Genomic DNA, 18,834 nt, shown 5'->3' on the forward strand with positions numbered 1-18,834 from the left:
TCTCAATGCCATTGGGGGTTAGAGTTAAGCAGGTGCCAAGAGAGACTGTTATTGCTAGAGAGAATGCCAAAGACCCCCTTTTATGCTTGAGGAGCACATCAACATCTCTGGGCCGCAGCCAGTACTGGAAAAGGAAAGTCCATCTTTCTTTCATTGCTGCTTCCTCCCCTTTGGAACTCACACAATAGAATCACAGGCAAAGCCCATTAATAAAGTGTCCTGTCTCTCTATGGAAATGAGCTAGGGAGTTGTCATTTACAGAGATGTAAAATCCTCTCTATAAAAATTGAATCAGATCCTTGGGCGGTGTTTTGAAGTTGTGTGCCATGCAATTCAAAGATTAACAACAAGTCTTTTCCCTCCTCCTAGTGTACTCTGGCAAACCTTTGCTGCCTGTTATAGGGTGCTAAATCAAGGGTAATGTGTCTTTGTGGTTTGTTCATTCTGAATTCTCCACTTCTGCATTTTTTAAGATGATTAAACACTATTAACTGACCTTATCTCTGCCAGGTGGAATTTAAGCCAAGATGATTGCTCCTGGGATATGAACAGAATTTATTCACAAGCGATAAACCATTGACTGATTATATTCCTTCTCTTTTCCATTTCACAGCTGTGACTAACAGAAGGATTCCACAGCCAGACCACAAAGGAAATGATATCACATATTTTAAGACCATGACAGATGTAATTTCTTCTCCTGTGTTATTCACCCCAGAAGCCCATTTCATTTATTCACAGCGAACTGGATTGGTAAGTAAATGATAATGTGACCCATTGTTTAGATGTGACACCCATTGTAATTTTCTGTTCTTACCACTTTTCCTTACTTTCGCTCTTACTTGTGTAATGTCCCGTTGATCTCCTGAGGCAGCTGTTCCTCACATGTAGAATGAAATAGTGGAGGCAAGTGAGCTATTTCAGAATGGAATAGCTTCATTCTTCTCTCACTAAAGATTTCTAGTCTGATAATGTACAGTTCTACTGCCCATTACACCGCTGGCGTTCAGGGCAATGATGAAGGTCCTCCATCGCTGGTGGAGTTCAGGGCTCCCTTCATCCTGTCAGTAGCTCCATTTAGAACAATGAGGGCAGATCTTGTTGTAGCCTGTCGAATATTAAGATAGAGTGGAAGTGGAGAGGATGGTTCCTATGGTGGGATCAAAGGGCACAAACTCGGAATAGAGGGATGTCCATGTAGAACAGAAATGAGGAGGAATTTCTTCAGCCAGAGGGTGGTGAATATGTGGAATTCATTGCCACAGACTCCAAGTCATTGGGAATATTTAAAGTGGAGGTTGATAAGTTCTTGATAAGTCAGGATGTCAAAGATTATGGGGAGCTAGCAGGAGAATAGGGCTGAGAGGGATAATAAATCAGCCATAATTGAATGTCTGAGCAGACTCGATGGGCTGAGTGGCCTAATTATGGTCTTATAATCTAAAAGTCATTCCTTCTCTCTAGGCTCTACGGTAATCAAAGATTTAGAGCATAATCCCTTTACAAAAGATTAAAATATGTAGCTATATGCCAGAATGTCATAACACACAGCATTGCTTCTAGTGAGGCCTAAAAGACTGCAAAAGCTGGGATATGGAACAAAAAGCCAACTGCTGGAGGAACTCAGAGGGTCAGGCAGCATCTGCTTTGAGTGAGCTCCATGGGTGACAGGGTGGAGATACATCTCTACCAAAGGAATTTACAGCGTGGAGATACAGTACATCTCTCCTTCCCTCCACTAGCCTTCAGGTCACCCTTGGGCAAGGTGTAGCACCAGCTTAGGCCCCCAATCAGGGTCACGTGAAGCCGTGGGAGCAGGTGGTGGATGGTCGTATGAGCAGCTGGTGCAGATCACAAATCCTGGTTATGCGACCAGTGACGCCAGGCAGACATTCTCTGAAGAGTATTGATAATGGCTGGGGTCACCCGTCTTGTAAAAGCACTGCCCAGAAGAAGGCAATGGCAAACCACTTCTGTCGTGGCAAGATCACGATTGCCCACATCACATAAGATGGTGCATAATGATGACGAGCGAGCTCCAATCTCAAGCCCAGTTGTAATCCCTGCAGTACTTTAACCTCATTGCATCTCTAAAGCAGAAACTACGTTGCCATAACAGCATATTATACAGGAATATTAGCATTAATATCTGCAGATCTCTATAGTTACAATTCAAGTGACGTAAACAAAACTTACCATGGCCGCATTCAGCATTCCCAGTTTGAAACCTATCACATTGATAGCTGAGTTTAAAAACCTTCTTTCAATTTTAGCCACAATTTCTCTATTATTCATTAAGTTATATTAAAACTTTTGTTTGTTTTTAGGGGCATTCGATGGGTTGTGATGTCCCACATCCTGAGAGGTAAGAAATGAGTTCTGTTACTCCACCGCATTAGTTATTCTGTTAGCTTTGGGATATTTCACTATGCTGACAGTATTATGGGCATATATAATCTGATTTTCATCATAAGATCCTTTGCATATATGTTTTAGGAATCAAATCTTTTCACTTCGCTGCGCCCCTTCACAGTAATTTAATAATCCAGGTCAACATGCAGGAGATCATGGAAAATGCATATGGATTTGTGCACAGACAACACCTACAGGGGTTGTTGGAATTTAACATTTCAGTGCTCCTTCAAGAGTAACAGTACATCAAATTGGCTTTAAAGGAGGGATTCCCAGCATGGGGAACCCCTTACTTGGTGGTATTGGTCTATGGCATCAAAAAAGGTTGGGAACCTCTGGTGTAAAGTCTGTAGAAATATGCAGACGATGATGTGCAAAACATATGTATGTTGATGTTTGAAGTATAATCAGTAGTGCTTAATTGGACTTGCAGGCTCAACAACACGTTCATAATTTTCAAATTTATATCATTGCCCAGTTCTCTAAGTCAGGATCTTTTAATATTGATTCTGCTGTGCAGTTATACTGCCAATGTCCAACTCCTAATCCTATCCAGCACCAGTTATTTAATCTCTGCTGCCAGTCATATCGCCTAAAAACTTCTCTTCACTCTTATTTTATTGGCCGTCATCTCCTGCTTCGCTACTGGCTTAATTTCTTAAAAATTTGATGGAAGGTTATTATGGTGAAACATAAGCTCGTTTTTTTTGTCCACAAGTATATATGTTTTGTAGAAAACATATGTATAAAAGATTATGTAAGAGATTACAACATCATATGCCTGAGAAATTCCTTTTATAGAGGAGACATTTACACTGGTGGTTCATTTCAGTCTGAAGTAATAATTCAGTGCAAGTCTAACAGTGTAAACTGGGATTCAGGTTTACCTGACAGCAGTCCAGAGTGGGGATGGAGAAGTTCCCCCACTGCTATAACTCAGCGTAACCTGAAGTCCAAGCGGTGTCACAGTGATAATTTTGAATTATTCTGAAAAGGAGAGCCTATGACAGTATTTATCACCAGCCATTAAATGCTTTTTGAGAAGGCCGTGAACCATTTTCTTCTTGACTCTGTGCTGTTTGTGTAATGGAGCTGTTCTCTATGGATTATAACCCAGCAAATTTGGAAATTTCCAAGTAGTGATATATGTATGTTGGCTGGGAGGGGGAAGATGGAGATACGTCTCTACCAAAGGAGGTGCAAGGTGCTCCTTCCCTCCTGCAGGTCACCTTTGGGCGAGGTGCAGCCCCTGCTCAGGGTCACAGGAAGCCATGGGAGCAGGTGGTGGATGGTCGTACGAGCAGCCGGTACATATCACAAGTCCTGGTTATGCAACCAGTGATACCAGAAAAACAATCTCTGAAGAGTATAGCTAATGGCTGGGGTCACCTGTCTTGTAAATTTACTTTCAGCTTTATCATAAGTCCTGTTTGTGTGACCACTGATGCCAAGCAATCTCTGATGAGTATTGGTCATGGCTGGGGTCACTGCCTAGAAGAAGCTAATGGCAAACCACTTCTGTGGAAAGAATTGCCATGAACCATCGTGGAAAGACCATGATTGCCCACATCATACGACACAGCGTGTAATGATGATGATTAGAGCATCATTTGTAGGTGTTCCTGGAGGCGGTAACATCTCACCAACCTCTTACCTTTCTGTGGGGGAGGATGTACTTTTGGAAGGAATTGTTGAAGAGGAACAGATTGTCCAGAAGACACGGTTCCCACAACACATTTCCAGTATAGGGAGGGACTTTTCTAACTGGTTGCAAGGTGTATAATTTAAATGTTTTGGAGAACAGATGGCCCCTCTAGGCATTTCTAGTTGAACTTGATGACAAAGCCTAAACTACTTGCCAACTTTACTATTGAACAATGCGATTCAAGCGACAACCTAGAATGGAACTATTAAAAAAAATAACATGGGTATTCTATTAAGGAATCTCAACGCACATTGAGGCATGTTTAGGGCTTAAAACAAACGTTTTTAGTTGTTTGAACTTATGATTCTATTTGTAAAGTAATCTTATTCATAATCCTATGCTTTAAATGCACAGGTTCCCATTAAAAAGGGGAAGCAAGACACTGTACAACGATGAAGTGGATTTGCCAATCAAACTTGCCAAGCTATATGAACCAGAGAGAGGTACAATAACAGCAGACATTAAAACTCTATATTTTTGTGATGGGTAGGGCATGGGACAGAAGGAAACCTTCTGTAGGGAATTGTATCTGGTCCATTTTAACTCCTGAATATCACTTGAATAGAGCAACATTCTCTCCTGCATGGATCTACAACAAACATTATGCTGGTGGTAAAAATAAGGAGGGTGGGGTGTGAAGGCATGGGATTTGAGAAGAAGTGGCAAGGGAGTGGCTAAATACCCTCATTGACCTAAAGATATAGATCATCCAGAGATATCTCAGTAAAGATTGAAAATATTTACTTGGACTTTTCCTGAAGTGGACAACGTTCATCCTCAGTCATCAGATCATAGTTTGTGAATACTGTCTGTCTGGGACTAGGATCATGATGCATCTGTTTTTATATGAAAGGTAGGGGGCAGAAACTCACATCTGTTTGAAGTGTTTATTTTTAATTTATTGAGATACACCATTGAATTGGCTCTTCTGGCCCTTCAAGCTATGCTGCCTAGCAATCCTAGCCTAATCGTAGAACAACTTACAATAACCAATTAACCTACCAACTGGAAGAAACCCATGCGGTCACAGGGAGAACATACAAACTCCTTACGGGCAGTGGCAGGACTTGAACCTGGGTCGCTAAGACTGTAAACCGTTGTGCTAACCACTACGCTACCGTGCTGCTCCCTTTCTGTTCACCCTACTGTTCAGACCTTCCTCAGTCATCAGGTTGGATAATAAATTGATTATCACATCTACCTCTAATCACCTGGAAAAATACAAGTTACTGATTAGTGGAAATGTGTCTGCTGATTGTATTTGGTTCAGCCTTTTAATAATAAATGATAAACTTATAGAAAACCTAAGTCCTCATCACAATCTGTTATAAGAACAATATATGACCCCTTTTCATACACTTGGATCCTGTTGCTTGTGTTATTGCCAATTAATTTTCATTAAAAGAATAATTAATTATTTTTCTAAATATTTTATCTCTTTTGAGAATGAAGCTGAGACCATGTAAAGATATCTAATCATTCTAAAATACATGAAGTATATGGTATAATGCAAACATCCACAAAAGTATTTTTTACATATCCTTTCTCTCTAGATTATTTACTATTGTATTTGACAATTGTTCAAAAATATAAAATATAAGGAAATATTTTCCAGCTTTTCAAGATTATAAGATAAAGTGACCGGTGGTTTATTTTAGTTTTAAACAATAAATTTACTTGCTCAATGTGATCACCTTTATTGGTCAAAGATCAGCAGTAGGTTCCCTCATGGTGGTACCGATTTAAAAGTATTTGGAAGTGTTGAATGGGCCCACTTTTGGATTTATCTCTGGAATGAAGTAAATGTATTGTTGTAATAATAGTGCAATCTCTTTATTGATTATCTAGCATCAGGGTTTTAGCAATAGGACTTTACAAAGCAAGAACCTATTTCAATTCAGAATTTGTAAAATATGGAAAAGTGCCTTAAAACTTTATTGAGACCTTGTGTGTAATGAGCTCTTCGGTTCTGTCCAGAATTCCATGGTTTTTAGAGCATCTGAATTGGTTAATTGTTGTTTAATGACAGCCATTATTGTTTGGAGTTCATTGTGTTTTAATTGAACAACTCACTCTTTCTAATGTCTGTTGCTTTCTGCTTAAGTTTGTTATGTCTACTTTGACTGGCTCAGGGATTCTGTTTTCCTTGTGTTAGTTAAGCAGAGGCCTGATTAGCACTAATCGTGGGCTCCTGGTTTTGAGAAAGCTAAGTCTTGTGGTGTTGCTTGGCCTAGCCACTGATGTTCTTTTGGAATTATTATGAATAAACTCTGGTCACTGTCTCTACATCAGTCTTTCCTCTGTACTTGGGTTCCGATATTGTCAGCACACTTTGTGATGGAGTGAAATTTTTGAAGGCCATTGAACACAATTCAGAATGCAGATTCCTTGTATTTAAATATTTGAACAACTCTATTGGATTTCCTAAAAATATGTGGTTAATCATACAGTGTGTTCGGTCTTACATTAATATTGATATTTTACAGGACATGACTTGCCAGAAAATTTAAGGAATAATGAGCAAGTTTAAAAGATAATATAAGCAAAAATGCTTCTCTGTTCTTTTCTCAGTGCTGTTATATGTACGTAGGGAGTGTGAAGAGGTTTTCGATGCCTTAATGTTGAAAACTCCTAATCTTAATGGATTGAAGAGTGCTGTAAGTATTAGATTACACTGCTCTCTTAAATGTAGATCTGGTGATTTATTGTGATTGGAAAAATTGGGTCAAAAATCTCAGTGTAAGTTAGTAGATTTTGAAAAATTAAACTGAGTGTGTACGTCAAAATGAAGAATGTCGTGACTGTCTCAGTCTGACTTTGTAGAAACTCAGTGGAGAAGCCTGTTTTGCATCTCTTCCACTACCTCTTAAGGAAGTAAAAATCAAAGTGTCAAATGGGCTGTCAGATTGTTATCGCTTGTTTACATCAGCACACAAAGTGGATAGCTTCAGCAGTTTGCATTTAACTTGGTTCCGTGCCCAGAAGGCAACACAAACAAAATGCAGGAGAAACTCAGCAGGTCAGGCAGTACCTGTGGAAATGAATGAACAGTTGAAGTTTCGGGCCGAGACCCTTCATCAGGACTGAAGGTTGAGAATGTTTGTGGAGGACAGCTGCTCAACCGCCGTATCATTTTTAATGCTTTTTTGATGAACCTATATGTGAGATGTATCATTATTAAAATACTACCACCTTTGAAATTGAGAAGTAACACTAAATCACAGAACAGTGGTTGTCATTGGAGAAGAAAGTGGCTCAAGTACATGGAAACCAACTGTTTGTGTTGTCTAGGTAGATACAGAATTCAACTAAATTATGTTTTTAAAATTCTGCTAAGCATTTAAGAACTTTTTTAAGTGAGTGGAAAAACCGTATCAATATAGAAATCACAGCCTGCATGATCCTATGAGTGGTACATCTGTTTTTTTCCCCTTCCTGATTTAGAGAGGAGTAAATTATCTAGAACTACAGCTCCTGATAGTTCTCAAGTGATCTACTGGGTATGTATGAGAGTAGGTGGAGGTGAGGATGAGACCTTGACTAATTTAGTGAAATATCAGAGGACTGATGTATGGTTACTGCAGAGGTAACGTCACTGGGCCGATGATTCAGAAAGATGGATTACTGATCTAGAGCCAAAAGCTCAACGTTTTGCAATTTTGATGCAGTTATTTAACGCAGTGAACCTCAAAATAGATAACATAACAATTATAACTATAAAACTACCCAATCCATGATTAAGAGCTCCAGCTGATTCACTCAGATCCTTCAAGGAAGAGCATTTGCGTTCTTAACCTTGTCTTGAGCACAGGACAATTTGGATTCTATCTGGGGACTTTTAGTAGTCTTGTGAAATAACATCACTGACTATTCAGTGCAAAGGAAGTTAGGGTTGAGCAAGAAATACAGGTCTTCCCCAAATCTCATTCATTCCCATTGTGACTGGCAGCTGTGAAGCTCTCCCTGACAGGAACGTCAATAAAGCAGCAGTGAAAGCACAGATGAAAATGCATATGGATACGATGTGGCGTGTCTGTTCAGAAAGAGGAATTAGATTTATATGCAGTAAAAAATATGATTTCTCCTTCTGAAATGCAGTAACAAGTAATTGTACTCTGCTGTTGAACCATATGAGTTTTTCAGCACCTTTCTCTGACTGATATATTAATGAGGACATTAAAATTTCAAATGAGAACATTAAAATTTTCGCCATGTGCTTCACACCAATTAGCTAATGGTTTTCAGTCTTTCTTGCAATATGTTAAGGCACAAATAGAACCTCTGATACTTTGATTATTCATTTTGCAAGTTTTATTCCTGGTGGTAATTTGTACTCCTGCAAGAACTTTTTCACCGTGAACTTTATTTCTTAATATTGCCACCGGACTCCTTAACACCATCTTTGCTTTCTCAAAGTGGAGCAGAAGCGGAGACTTGGAATATTTTTTAAGACAAAGGTAGATAGACAATTGACAAGTATGGGGTGAAAGTTTTCTGCAGATAGTTAGAAATTTATTTATTGAGATGTCGTGCACAATAGGTCCTTCTGCTCCTTCGAGCCCTGCCGCCAAGCAGTCTCCCAGTTTAGTCCTAGCCAAAACAGATCAATTTACAATGATCAATTAGCCTACCAACCGGTACATCTTTGGACTGTGGCAGGAAACTGGAACACCCAGAGGAAACCCACGTGGTCCCGGGGAGAATGTACAAACTCCTTACAGATCAGCGGTGGGAATTGAACCCGGCTTGCCTGTATTGTAAAGCGTTGTGTTAACCACTACACTACTGTGTCGCCCCAGAGTTGAGGTCACAGTCAGATCTGCCAGGATCTTCTTAAATGTTGCAAACATCTCGAGGGATTGAGTGATCTACTCCTGCTCTCAATATGTGCCTTGATTCATATAAAATTCACAGCAGAAAAAAGGCATGGAGAAACAAGGGAGACCTCTCTGATCCTGAACTTCACAAATCTAGGATTCAAGAGTGTTTCTTGTTATCCTTCAGTGTATGAGCATAAGGAGAACATGGTGATTGTTACTCCGATCTGATGCAGCATAAAAAAAAACACAATAAGCATAAAGAACACAATAAAAAAGAAACACAATATATAATTATGAAAAAGAAATCCTATAAAACACAATGTAGAAGTAACTGTTCGAGTGTGGCTGTACGTACATAAGTAAATGAGTTGAGTTTGAAAACTTTATAGGCTGAGATGTGCTATCGGGGAGCCTAAAACTAGTGAATATCCAGTAAATCTGTATGTTCACTATTTGTTAATATTGAGGATGGTTTTGTACTTTTTTTAAAAGAAAGATTGTTTTAAAATCCATTAGAACTGCAATGGTCAGTAAAGCTTTCAACAGATTGTGTGACTTCCCCATGGTTCAGTTCTCATTAGGACTTGCTAGCACGAAACCCTGAGAAGAGTTGACCCTTGAAGCAATTTTGCTTGAGCCTTTTGACAATTGTATTTTGATATTCTCCACCTAGATCTCAGAGAAGTATGGGCTGCTTGAGGAAAGAATCTGCAAAGTTTACAAGAAGTGTATGAAAGGGTGAGTAAATGGGCAGATTTTTATCTCTGGTGGGAGTGCTTTGTTTACACTGCCCCAATAGTGGCAACCTTCATTGGGCTGGTGAGTATAGAAACTGGTGCATGAACTGTAGATATCATACCAAATTCAACACGGAAATCAAAATAACATCAGGTATTCCTTATCTTAATGGAATAACTTTATCTCTTGGCAGTAATGGAGTGATTTCACTCAGTTGACAAGGGAACATGCATGATTTAAAATGATGCTTTTATTTTTGAAAAGGTAGTCCTCTTTAAGTTGGCATTAATGACTAAATCTGATATTAAGATCTATCAGTAGTTTGAGAAATTTGGTGCTTTGCATTTTATTTCCGGTAAAGTATAACAGTGTCTGAAATCATGCATTTGTATGCCTTTGTTTGATACATATATGCATTTCAAAGTTCAAAATTCAAAGTAAGTCTTATTATCAAAGTATATACATGTCACCATATACAACCGTGAGATTCATTTTCTTGTGGGCATACTCAAGAGCTCTGTAGAATAGTAACTATATAACCATATAACAATTACAGCATGGAAACAGGCCATCTCGGCCCTTCTAGTCCGTGCTGAACTCTTACTCTCACCTAGTCCCACCGACCTGCACTCAGTCCGTAACCCTCCATTCCTTTCCTGTCCATATGTCTATCCAATTTAACTTTAAACGACAACATCGAACCTGCCTCAACCACTTCTGCTGGAAGCTCGTTCCACACAGCTACCACTCTCTGAGTAAAGAAGTTCCCCCTCATGTTACCCCTAAACTTTTGTCCTCTAATTCTCAACCCATGTCCTCTTGTTCGAATCTCCCCCACTCTCAATGGAAAAAGCCTATCCACGTCAACTCTATCATTCCCCCTCATGATTTTAAATACCTCTATCAAGTCCCCTCTCAATCTTCTACGCTCCAAAGAATAAAGACCTAATCTCTTCAACCTTTCTCTGTAACTTAGGAGATGAAACCCAGGCAAAAGAGTTAACAGTGGATGTTTCGGGTCAAGACCCTTCATCAGGACTCACCAAGAGCACTGATGAAGGGTCCTGGCCTGAAATAGCAACTATTTTCTTTTTGCCTTAGATGCTGTCTAGCCTGCTGAGTTCCTCCAGCATCTTGCATGTGTTGAATAAATATGAAGAGTCACGTCAGGGGAGATAGATAGTCAATTTCCAGCGACTTAAAGATTTAAATTGAGGAGACAGAACTGCTCGATTAAATCCCTTACCTTATGAACTCAGCGCCATAGAAACAGCTGAAGACAGAATTTAGAGCCAAAGTAATGAAGACTTGGAAACAGTAATTGAATATTTAGCAATATTTTGTATAATTAAAGGAAAGGATGGAAAAAAAGATGAGGGAATGAGATAAGAATGTGATGAGAATTTTAATTCAATGGAAAATAAACAGCAGCACAGAATGCATGAGTCAAAGGGCCTGTTATCGTTTATTTCTATAATCTCCAGTCAGACTTTTCTTTTAAAGTTCACTTTTCATTATTTATTGTTGTACTCTATGAATGCTGCTAAGTCAATTATATCCTTAACCTCCCTGCTCAAGGCAGGGCTGCACTGCTCAAGAGAATCCAACTTACTTGGTTTTATTCCTGGATTCCCCCAAGAGGTCCACAACCTTAGCGTAGGCTTTGGAGGCTTGTGTGCTGCAATGACCCAGAGAGCTATGTTGGCTGGTGTCAAGGGCTTGTGCTTTGGCTCTTGGTAGGGTCACCCATGCCAAACAGGTCGAAGAGTAGAGGCCGGACTAAGAGTGGTCCACCAGTCCACCACGTTCAGGGTACAGCTCAGGGCTAACAACCCTGACTGCTCAAAAGAGAAATTGTTTCAGAAATAGCAATGAAGAATCCTTCTATAACTTTGTGCATCAGAGACAGAGGTCCTTCATTGCTTCCCAAAGTGCCAGCAGCGTAACAGGCAGTAAGTAAGTAAGTATTCCTTGATTATTATACAGTGTGCAAAGGAAGGGCCAAAGTCTAACTTCATTCAGAATCTGAATCAGAATCAGGTTTAATAGCACTGGCATATGTCATGAAATTTATAACTTTGCGGCAGCAATACATAATAATAGAGGAAAAGAACTATGAATTACAGTAAATATATATATACACAATAGTTAAATTAAATAAGCAGTGCACTGTAAAGATTCACAGTAATCATTGATTAGGAAATGGTTACGATTCCATGACTATGAAATGATTTTCATGTTGGTTATTGGGGAAGTGTTACATTTTGATTGCAATGCCAGTAGTTTGATTTCAAAGATTGTTTTTGAACTTGGAATTTACACTTTCATAAAAATATCTTCATTAAATTTTTACATTTGCATATTTTGATATGATTTGATTCATGTAATGCCAAAGGTGAAGCATTTTAAACATTGAAGAATAGGTACAGCAGGAGACTTGTATTAAATTTAGATGTTCCTTAAGGTGTTTTATTCAATCCACAAAAACGTCAGTCAAAATCTTAATTAAATATGATATGTGTCTTTTATTATTCTAATATTAAAGCAATACAAAACAAAAGGAATAGGAACTGAATAAGAGGAAGTGAATGTTTTCAAATCATTAAAGACCTTGGAATGTTTGTTCGTGACTGGATCGGAATGTGACCATTGCTGATTTGAGTACTGACTTTTGCTCCTTCTTCAATGACTCATCCAAAGCACACAAAACAGGTGTTCCCAGTTCATTAGAATTAATTTTCTATTTAGTTTTAGTTACAATGAATATTGTAAGCCAGTCAGGTTATTGTAACTTTATTTTCCAAGCAGGTGAGCAATTGATGTGGCAGCTTTTGCCACAGTGACAGGTGAGGTTGAATGCTAAACCAGAGAGATTGCTAGTTTAAGGTATAATTTCACAGAAGTTGAGAACTGCCTATTGTTTGAGCTACCTTCTTGGAAGCAGTCTTCTTCCTGGTTCCCTCACGAAGTGGAGTTAACACTTGTCAGGCAGAAAGCTCTGATGTCAGAAACTTTGCTGTCTTATAAAGAGAGGTATATTACACCACGCATAGTCAGGGCAGCAATACAGATCCTCCATCTTTGCCAGTGTTCAGGGCTTCCTTCATCATGTCAGTAGCTTCCTCTCAGTTTTCACTACAGTCAGTCTCAGGAATACTGTCACCCTCAGATGTAGAAGGATTCCTCATTGCTGTTTCCGTAACAATTTTGTTTTACCAGTCAGAGTTGGTAGCTCTGAGCTGAACCCCTGAACCTGGAGGACTGGTGGACCACTCTTAGTCTGGCCTCTACCCTTTGACCTGTTTGGCATGGGTGACCCTACCAAGAGCCAAAGCACAAGGCCCAGACTCCAGCCAACATGCACAAACACAAGAAAATCTGCAGATGCTGCAAATCCCCAAGCAACACACACAAAATGTTGAAGGAGTTCAGCAGGCTTCACGAAGGATCTCGGCCTGAAATGTCGACTGTTTTCTCTTTTCCATCCTGGCCTGCTGAGTTAATCCAGCTCTTCGTGTGCCCAGCCAACACAGTTCTCCGAGTCATTGAGGCACGCAAGCCTCCAAACCCAACAGCAAGTTTGTGGTCCTCCTGGAGGTACTCAAAAAGAGAATCACGAAAATGTATGGCACAGGGAGAGGCCATTAGTGAATGAAAGTTACCTTTAAATTAATTCCACCTCCAACCTTCTGGTGCCTAGCCACTGTAATTATATATGTTCTCTCTTAGTCAGGTAGATGGAATTCTTACAGTGCAATTACTTTCTTACGGGGTTCACTCTCCGGGTCATGGTGCCCGGTCTGTTTTGTGTCGAGTTAACGATTATCACAATAAAACTTGAGTTAACGAGAAAATTTTTCTTACATTGGCAATTTGGACCACAATAAATTATCTCTATTTAACAATCATTTTTCTATCTGCTTCCTACAGAATTTTGGTGAACATGGATGATAACATTGTGCAGCATTACTGTAACCATGCTGCATTTTTGGTGGAAATAAAGGACACGTATGGAGGCTATCAAATAACACTTAAAGAGGTTTAAGCAGACTCAACATTCCTAGAAGTACAGAATATAGAAAAGACCAGGAATTACTCTACCTCTGTCCCTCTGTCCATGAACATATACTATTGGCTGCTTTGGACCAAAGAGTTTTGTGCCATGCTTCTCTTCTGAGCTAACACCAAAACAGGTTTGCTTAAGCCAAGTGTGAAGAGTTAACTTTATTCTACACTTCTCTGGGTGATAGCTGAAGCAATATTTTTCTTCTACACCTACACCGCTCAAGATGTTCCTTTTGGGATCTGAAAGTCATGTATGTCTTCACTCCATCTAACCAAGCTCCGCGGACTATTGGACCATCTACCAGGATGCCAGCCAGTCTTTGTATATTTCAGTATGTCACAGCATGTGATATTTTGGAACTATTTGTTCATTTCTGTAATCTACTTGTTTTATAAAACCACAATTCAACATTTTCAGATTTCCAGCCGGTTTCTCAATATATAGTATTTACACAAATGGATTACTATTTATGGTGCTCATGAAGTATTTGGAAGAATTCATTGCTCATAAAGAAACATTATTTCTTCTGTGGAGGGGGACCCTGCCTCCGATAGTTAAAAAGAACATTTATTTCTCCTTTAAATATTACTGTGTAGTTCCACTGAAACACACTTCCTTAATACACATCAAGAGTCTGCCCCAACCTTCTTTAATGTTTCAGTGGAAGAAGTATTTGCCTGTATTCACTTTTAATGCTGCAGATGGTCCAAGCTCATCCTGATGTGATCAAGAATTTCCATAGATTATCAGCATGTACAGAACTTATGTACTTTTAGAGTCATGGTGTTTTGTAATCATATCATGGCTTGAGACCTTTAAAGCATTGTACTATGCTTGCTTGTAAAATACTGTATCATAGGATAATAACTCTGTTACCAAAGTACTATTCGGGTTACCAGGTTTTAAATTTTTGTAGCCCTAATAACTGCCCAATTCAATGAAGGAAGATTTTGTTTATGCCCCTTTGAAGCAAGTATTTTCCTTGATTGGACACATGAAATTAATCAAAGAAGGAGTGCTTTTCTTTGCAAAAGCATTGTTTCCTGTTAAGTTCAATAGCATTTTTACTAAGTTTGCAAATTTGATGATCATTCACCTGACTAATTATTTGCAGAAATGTGACATTTCTATGCCTGAAGATATGGTAATAAGGATGATTTGAGAATTCTGTCTTCATCCGACTGATTTACTAAATGTTGATTTCCAATTGTTTGCTAATACTTTTGAGAACACTTACTTGGGTATAAAGTCAGAGATGTGCAACATGCTCAAATATTTTCCTAACATTATTAGAGGAAAACAAGAACATTTCTTGCAATGAATTGTCTTTTGTCATTACTATATTTGTGCATCTAACATGGTCAATTTTACTTTACTTTAATTTCTTTAATATTTTACTCAGGATCTCCACGATGTGAAAGCATATATATTGTAAATACAAAGAGTTAGCTTCAAGTATAGACATTGTGGTGATGGACATTTCACATTTATGATATGTTTTTCAAACTGAAGATGAGATCTCACAATGGTGGGATATATTTTTGTTATTCCATTATAATGAATTAGTATGTCTGGTGTAACACTCTAATATTGTAACTTTCTGGATGTTACTATTGAGTTCAAATATTAAAGAGTTACATAAACTTCACTGCCAAATTCCTGTAAAAATTTCAATTGATTAAAATGTAACTTGTTTTAAAAATAGATCTCCAAATTGTTCTATTCCTCACTTCACAAGGGAATGGTACTCCAACTGTGTCCATGTGTCATTACCTATTTGCTCTATGTTGAGTGTTCACAATGCTGTTTTTTTAAACTTAATCATTCTAAACAAATTCCATTGAAGCTTAAAATGCATAATATTTCTATCAGTCGCAGATATTATACAATAAGGACTCCCTTCCCCTTAATACACATCACTGCTTCCTACTCAATACACACTGAAACATAGAAACATAGAAAAATATGTGCAGGAGTAGGCCATTCGGCCCTTCGAGCCTACACCGCCATTCAGTATGATCATGGCTGATCATCCAACTCAGAACCCTGTATCTGCCTTCTCTCCATACCCCCTGATCCCTTTAGCCACAAGGGCCATATCTAACTCCCTCTTAAATATAGCCAATGAACTGGCCTCAACTGTTTCCTGTGGCAGAGAATTCCGCAGATTCACCACTCTCTGTGTGAAGAAGTTTTTCCTAATTTAGGTCCTAAAAGGCTTCCCCTTTATCCTCAAACTGAAGTATTGCACAGGTCTTTAACAGTGTTGCTGAGCAAATAGATCTTGGGATCCAAGTTCATAACTCCTTGAAAGTGGCTATGCAAGTTGATAAGGTGGTTAAGAAGGCTTATGGAATGCTTGTTTTTATTAGTCGAGGTACTGAGTTTAAAAGTCAAGGGGTTATGTTGCAAGTCTGTAAAACTCTGGTTAGGTCACATCTGGAGTTTTGCATACAGTTCTGGTCACCCCATTATAGGAAGAATATTGAGGCTTTGGAGAGGGTGCAGAAGAGTTTTGCCAGGATGCTGCCTCGTTTAGAGGGCATGTGCTATCACGAGAGGGTGGATAAACTTGGGTTGTTTTCTCTGGAACACCAGAGGATGAGAGAAAATCCGATAGAGGTTTACAAGATTATGAGAGGGGTAGATAGCATCTCTGTTTCTTGGGTTGAGGTGTCTAGCACCAGAGGATATGCATTGAAGGCGAGGGGGGTTTGGTTCAAAGGGGATGTGAGGGGTAAGTTTTCCGCTCAGAGAGTCATGGATGCCGGAGATGTGCTGCCTGGTATGGTGGTGGAGGTAAATATATTAAAGGCTTTTAAAAGAGACGTTTGGGTAGGCATATGGATGTTAGGAGGATGGAGGGATATGGACATGATGTGGATAGGAGGGATTAGTGGTTAGGTGATTTCATTTGCTTTTTATCTGGTTCGGCACAACATCGAGGGCCGGGTGGCCAGCTCCTGTGCTGCACTCTTCTATGTTCACACTCCTCCTGGGAACCAGTAGATAATATAGTTCATGCTAAAGTCCATGTGTTTCTTGCTAGAGATAAATTGATTCTAGCCTTGTAAGAACAAAACAGAATGCACAGAGTGTTAAGGTCCACTCCCATACCATTATTCTACATGTCTCATGGACCATTACTAAGCATTGTCCTCCTCACTAGTCATCACTGTGTCTGTTCCTTGTAAAGTGACCAATGGTGCCCATTATGTTGAGTAGTGAATTATAAAGGTGGTGGTGGTGATGGTGGAGTGGGAAAGCTTTCCAAAAATGTCAAAGAACTGTTAATCTTTCATTTCCATCAGCACTGCTTCATCAGGGAACCCCATTCAGTGTCAACCGATTAATGGCAATGGCGGTTGAATCAAGGAAGCATTGAGAGTTGTGAAGACAAAGTTCACCATGGAATGCCTTGTTGAACCCATACTGCTCGTGGTTTCATGAGTTAGCCTTTCCTTATGAGGTAAATTGCAAATGCCTGTTCATCCTTGCCTTGTCTTTTTGAGTCAGGTACAGTGACAACTGATTGTAGATCATGTAGGAAAATGGTGATTGAACATGTGACACATTTTATTAACTGGGAAACCTTGTCAAATGATAAAGATTTGTTTTATATTTGAATTTAAATGAAAAGTAAATAAAATAATTTTATAGCTTGCTTTGTGTTTTCTTTTCTTTGTACCCTTGAATTTCGATCTGCAATGATTTTAGAACCCTCAGCTAGTTGATGCACCCAATAAGTAAAGTGGTGAGTTAGACTTGCTTATTTTGGTTATGTGACTTTTCCCATCAATTTTCTCCCATGCGCTTTAGTGATGATAAAACAGATGCAACAAGGCTGTAAAAACGCAAACATGAGGAAATCTGCAGATGCTGAAATTTCAAGCAACACACATAAAAGTTGCTGGTGAACGCAGCAGGCCAGGCAGCATCTCTAGGAAGAGGTACAGTCGACGTTTCAGGCCGAGACCCTTCATCAGGACTAACTGAAGGAAGAGTGAGTAAGGGATTTGAAAGTGGGAGGGGAGGAGGAGATCCAAAATGATAGGAGAAGATGGGAGGGGGAGGGATGGAGCCAAGAGCTGGACAGTTGATTGGCAAAAGGGATATGAGAGGATCATGGGACAGTTTATCGCCCATCCTCTGGGCTTCCCCCTCCCCCTTTCTTTCTCCCTAGGCCTCCCGTCCCATGATCCTCTCCTACTAGCTCTTACTAGATCTTCTTTCAGTTAGTCCTGACAAAGGGTCTCGACCCGAAACGTCAACTGTACCCCTTCCTACAGATGCTGCCTGGCCTGCTGCGTTCACCAGCAACTTTTATGTGTGTTGCAACAAGGCTTAGTTCCTTCCTGATGTGTGTCAATTTTGCTCTGTTTTTCTAATTTCATTCTGTCAGTAGAAGGAGAAAGTCTTTTCCTAAACCATGGCATAATTTTATTATTTACTTATTGAGATGCAACGTGGAACAGTCACTTCCAGCCCTTCAAGCCGCGCCAACCTGATTCAACCCTAGCCTAATCACGGAACAATTTACAATGAACAATTAACTTAGCAACTGGTACGTCTGGACTGTGACCAAAGCACCTGGAGAAAACCCCACGCATTCCACGAAGACGTACAGACTCCTTACAGACAGCGGTGGGAATTGAACCCAGGTCGCTGGTACCGTAAAGCGTTATGCTAACCACTACGCTACTGTGCCAACCCAAGTCTTTTCAAGGTTGTATATAGTCATGACACCATTCCCACCTCAAGTAGAGAGGCTCAATCAATCCATTGACAGTGTTGTGCAAATATTGACTTTATGCAGAACATTTGTTCTAATTGTCCCTCTTCTTCTAGGAAAAGTTGCTATGATTTCAGTTGTATTCTATTTTCTCTGCTCTTGAGAAAACTGCTTCAGTTTAATTAAATTGACTTTATAATGCTATAGATTATTTGCAATGAACTCAATTACATTCACACCCCTTCCCTGATGACCTGCTGGCTGAAGCCAATTTCTCAATACACGCTCTGAGTTAAAATCTGGAAAGTGCCTGAAAAGGCATAATATATTGTAATTGCAGTGGAGGAGAAGAGCTAGTTTT

The 18,834-nt window shown here is 39.4% G+C and overlaps 1 protein-coding gene across 3 annotated transcripts in view; it reads left to right on the forward strand.

Moving 5' to 3' along the window:
• The window catches only part of LOC134338168 (grainyhead-like protein 3 homolog), an 88,599-nt gene extending 71,211 nt beyond the window's left edge, over window positions 1–17,388 (forward strand). For all 3 annotated transcript variants that reach the window (XM_063033779.1, XM_063033780.1, XM_063033781.1), the window contains exons 11-16: window positions 614–753; window positions 2,328–2,365; window positions 4,472–4,560; window positions 6,689–6,774; window positions 9,611–9,675; window positions 13,606–17,388. In XM_063033779.1, the coding sequence (XP_062889849.1) occupies window positions 614–753; window positions 2,328–2,365; window positions 4,472–4,560; window positions 6,689–6,774; window positions 9,611–9,675; window positions 13,606–13,720 (533 nt within the window). In that variant the 3' untranslated portion in view covers window positions 13,721–17,388. The remainder of the gene's footprint in view (window positions 1–613; window positions 754–2,327; window positions 2,366–4,471; window positions 4,561–6,688; window positions 6,775–9,610; window positions 9,676–13,605) is intronic.
• The last annotated feature ends 1,446 nt before the right edge of the window (window positions 17,389–18,834 follow it).

The sequence above is a fragment of the Mobula hypostoma genome, chromosome 26, assembly GCF_963921235.1.
Source record: "Mobula hypostoma chromosome 26, sMobHyp1.1, whole genome shotgun sequence".
Taxonomy (NCBI): domain Eukaryota; kingdom Metazoa; phylum Chordata; class Chondrichthyes; order Myliobatiformes; family Myliobatidae; genus Mobula; species Mobula hypostoma.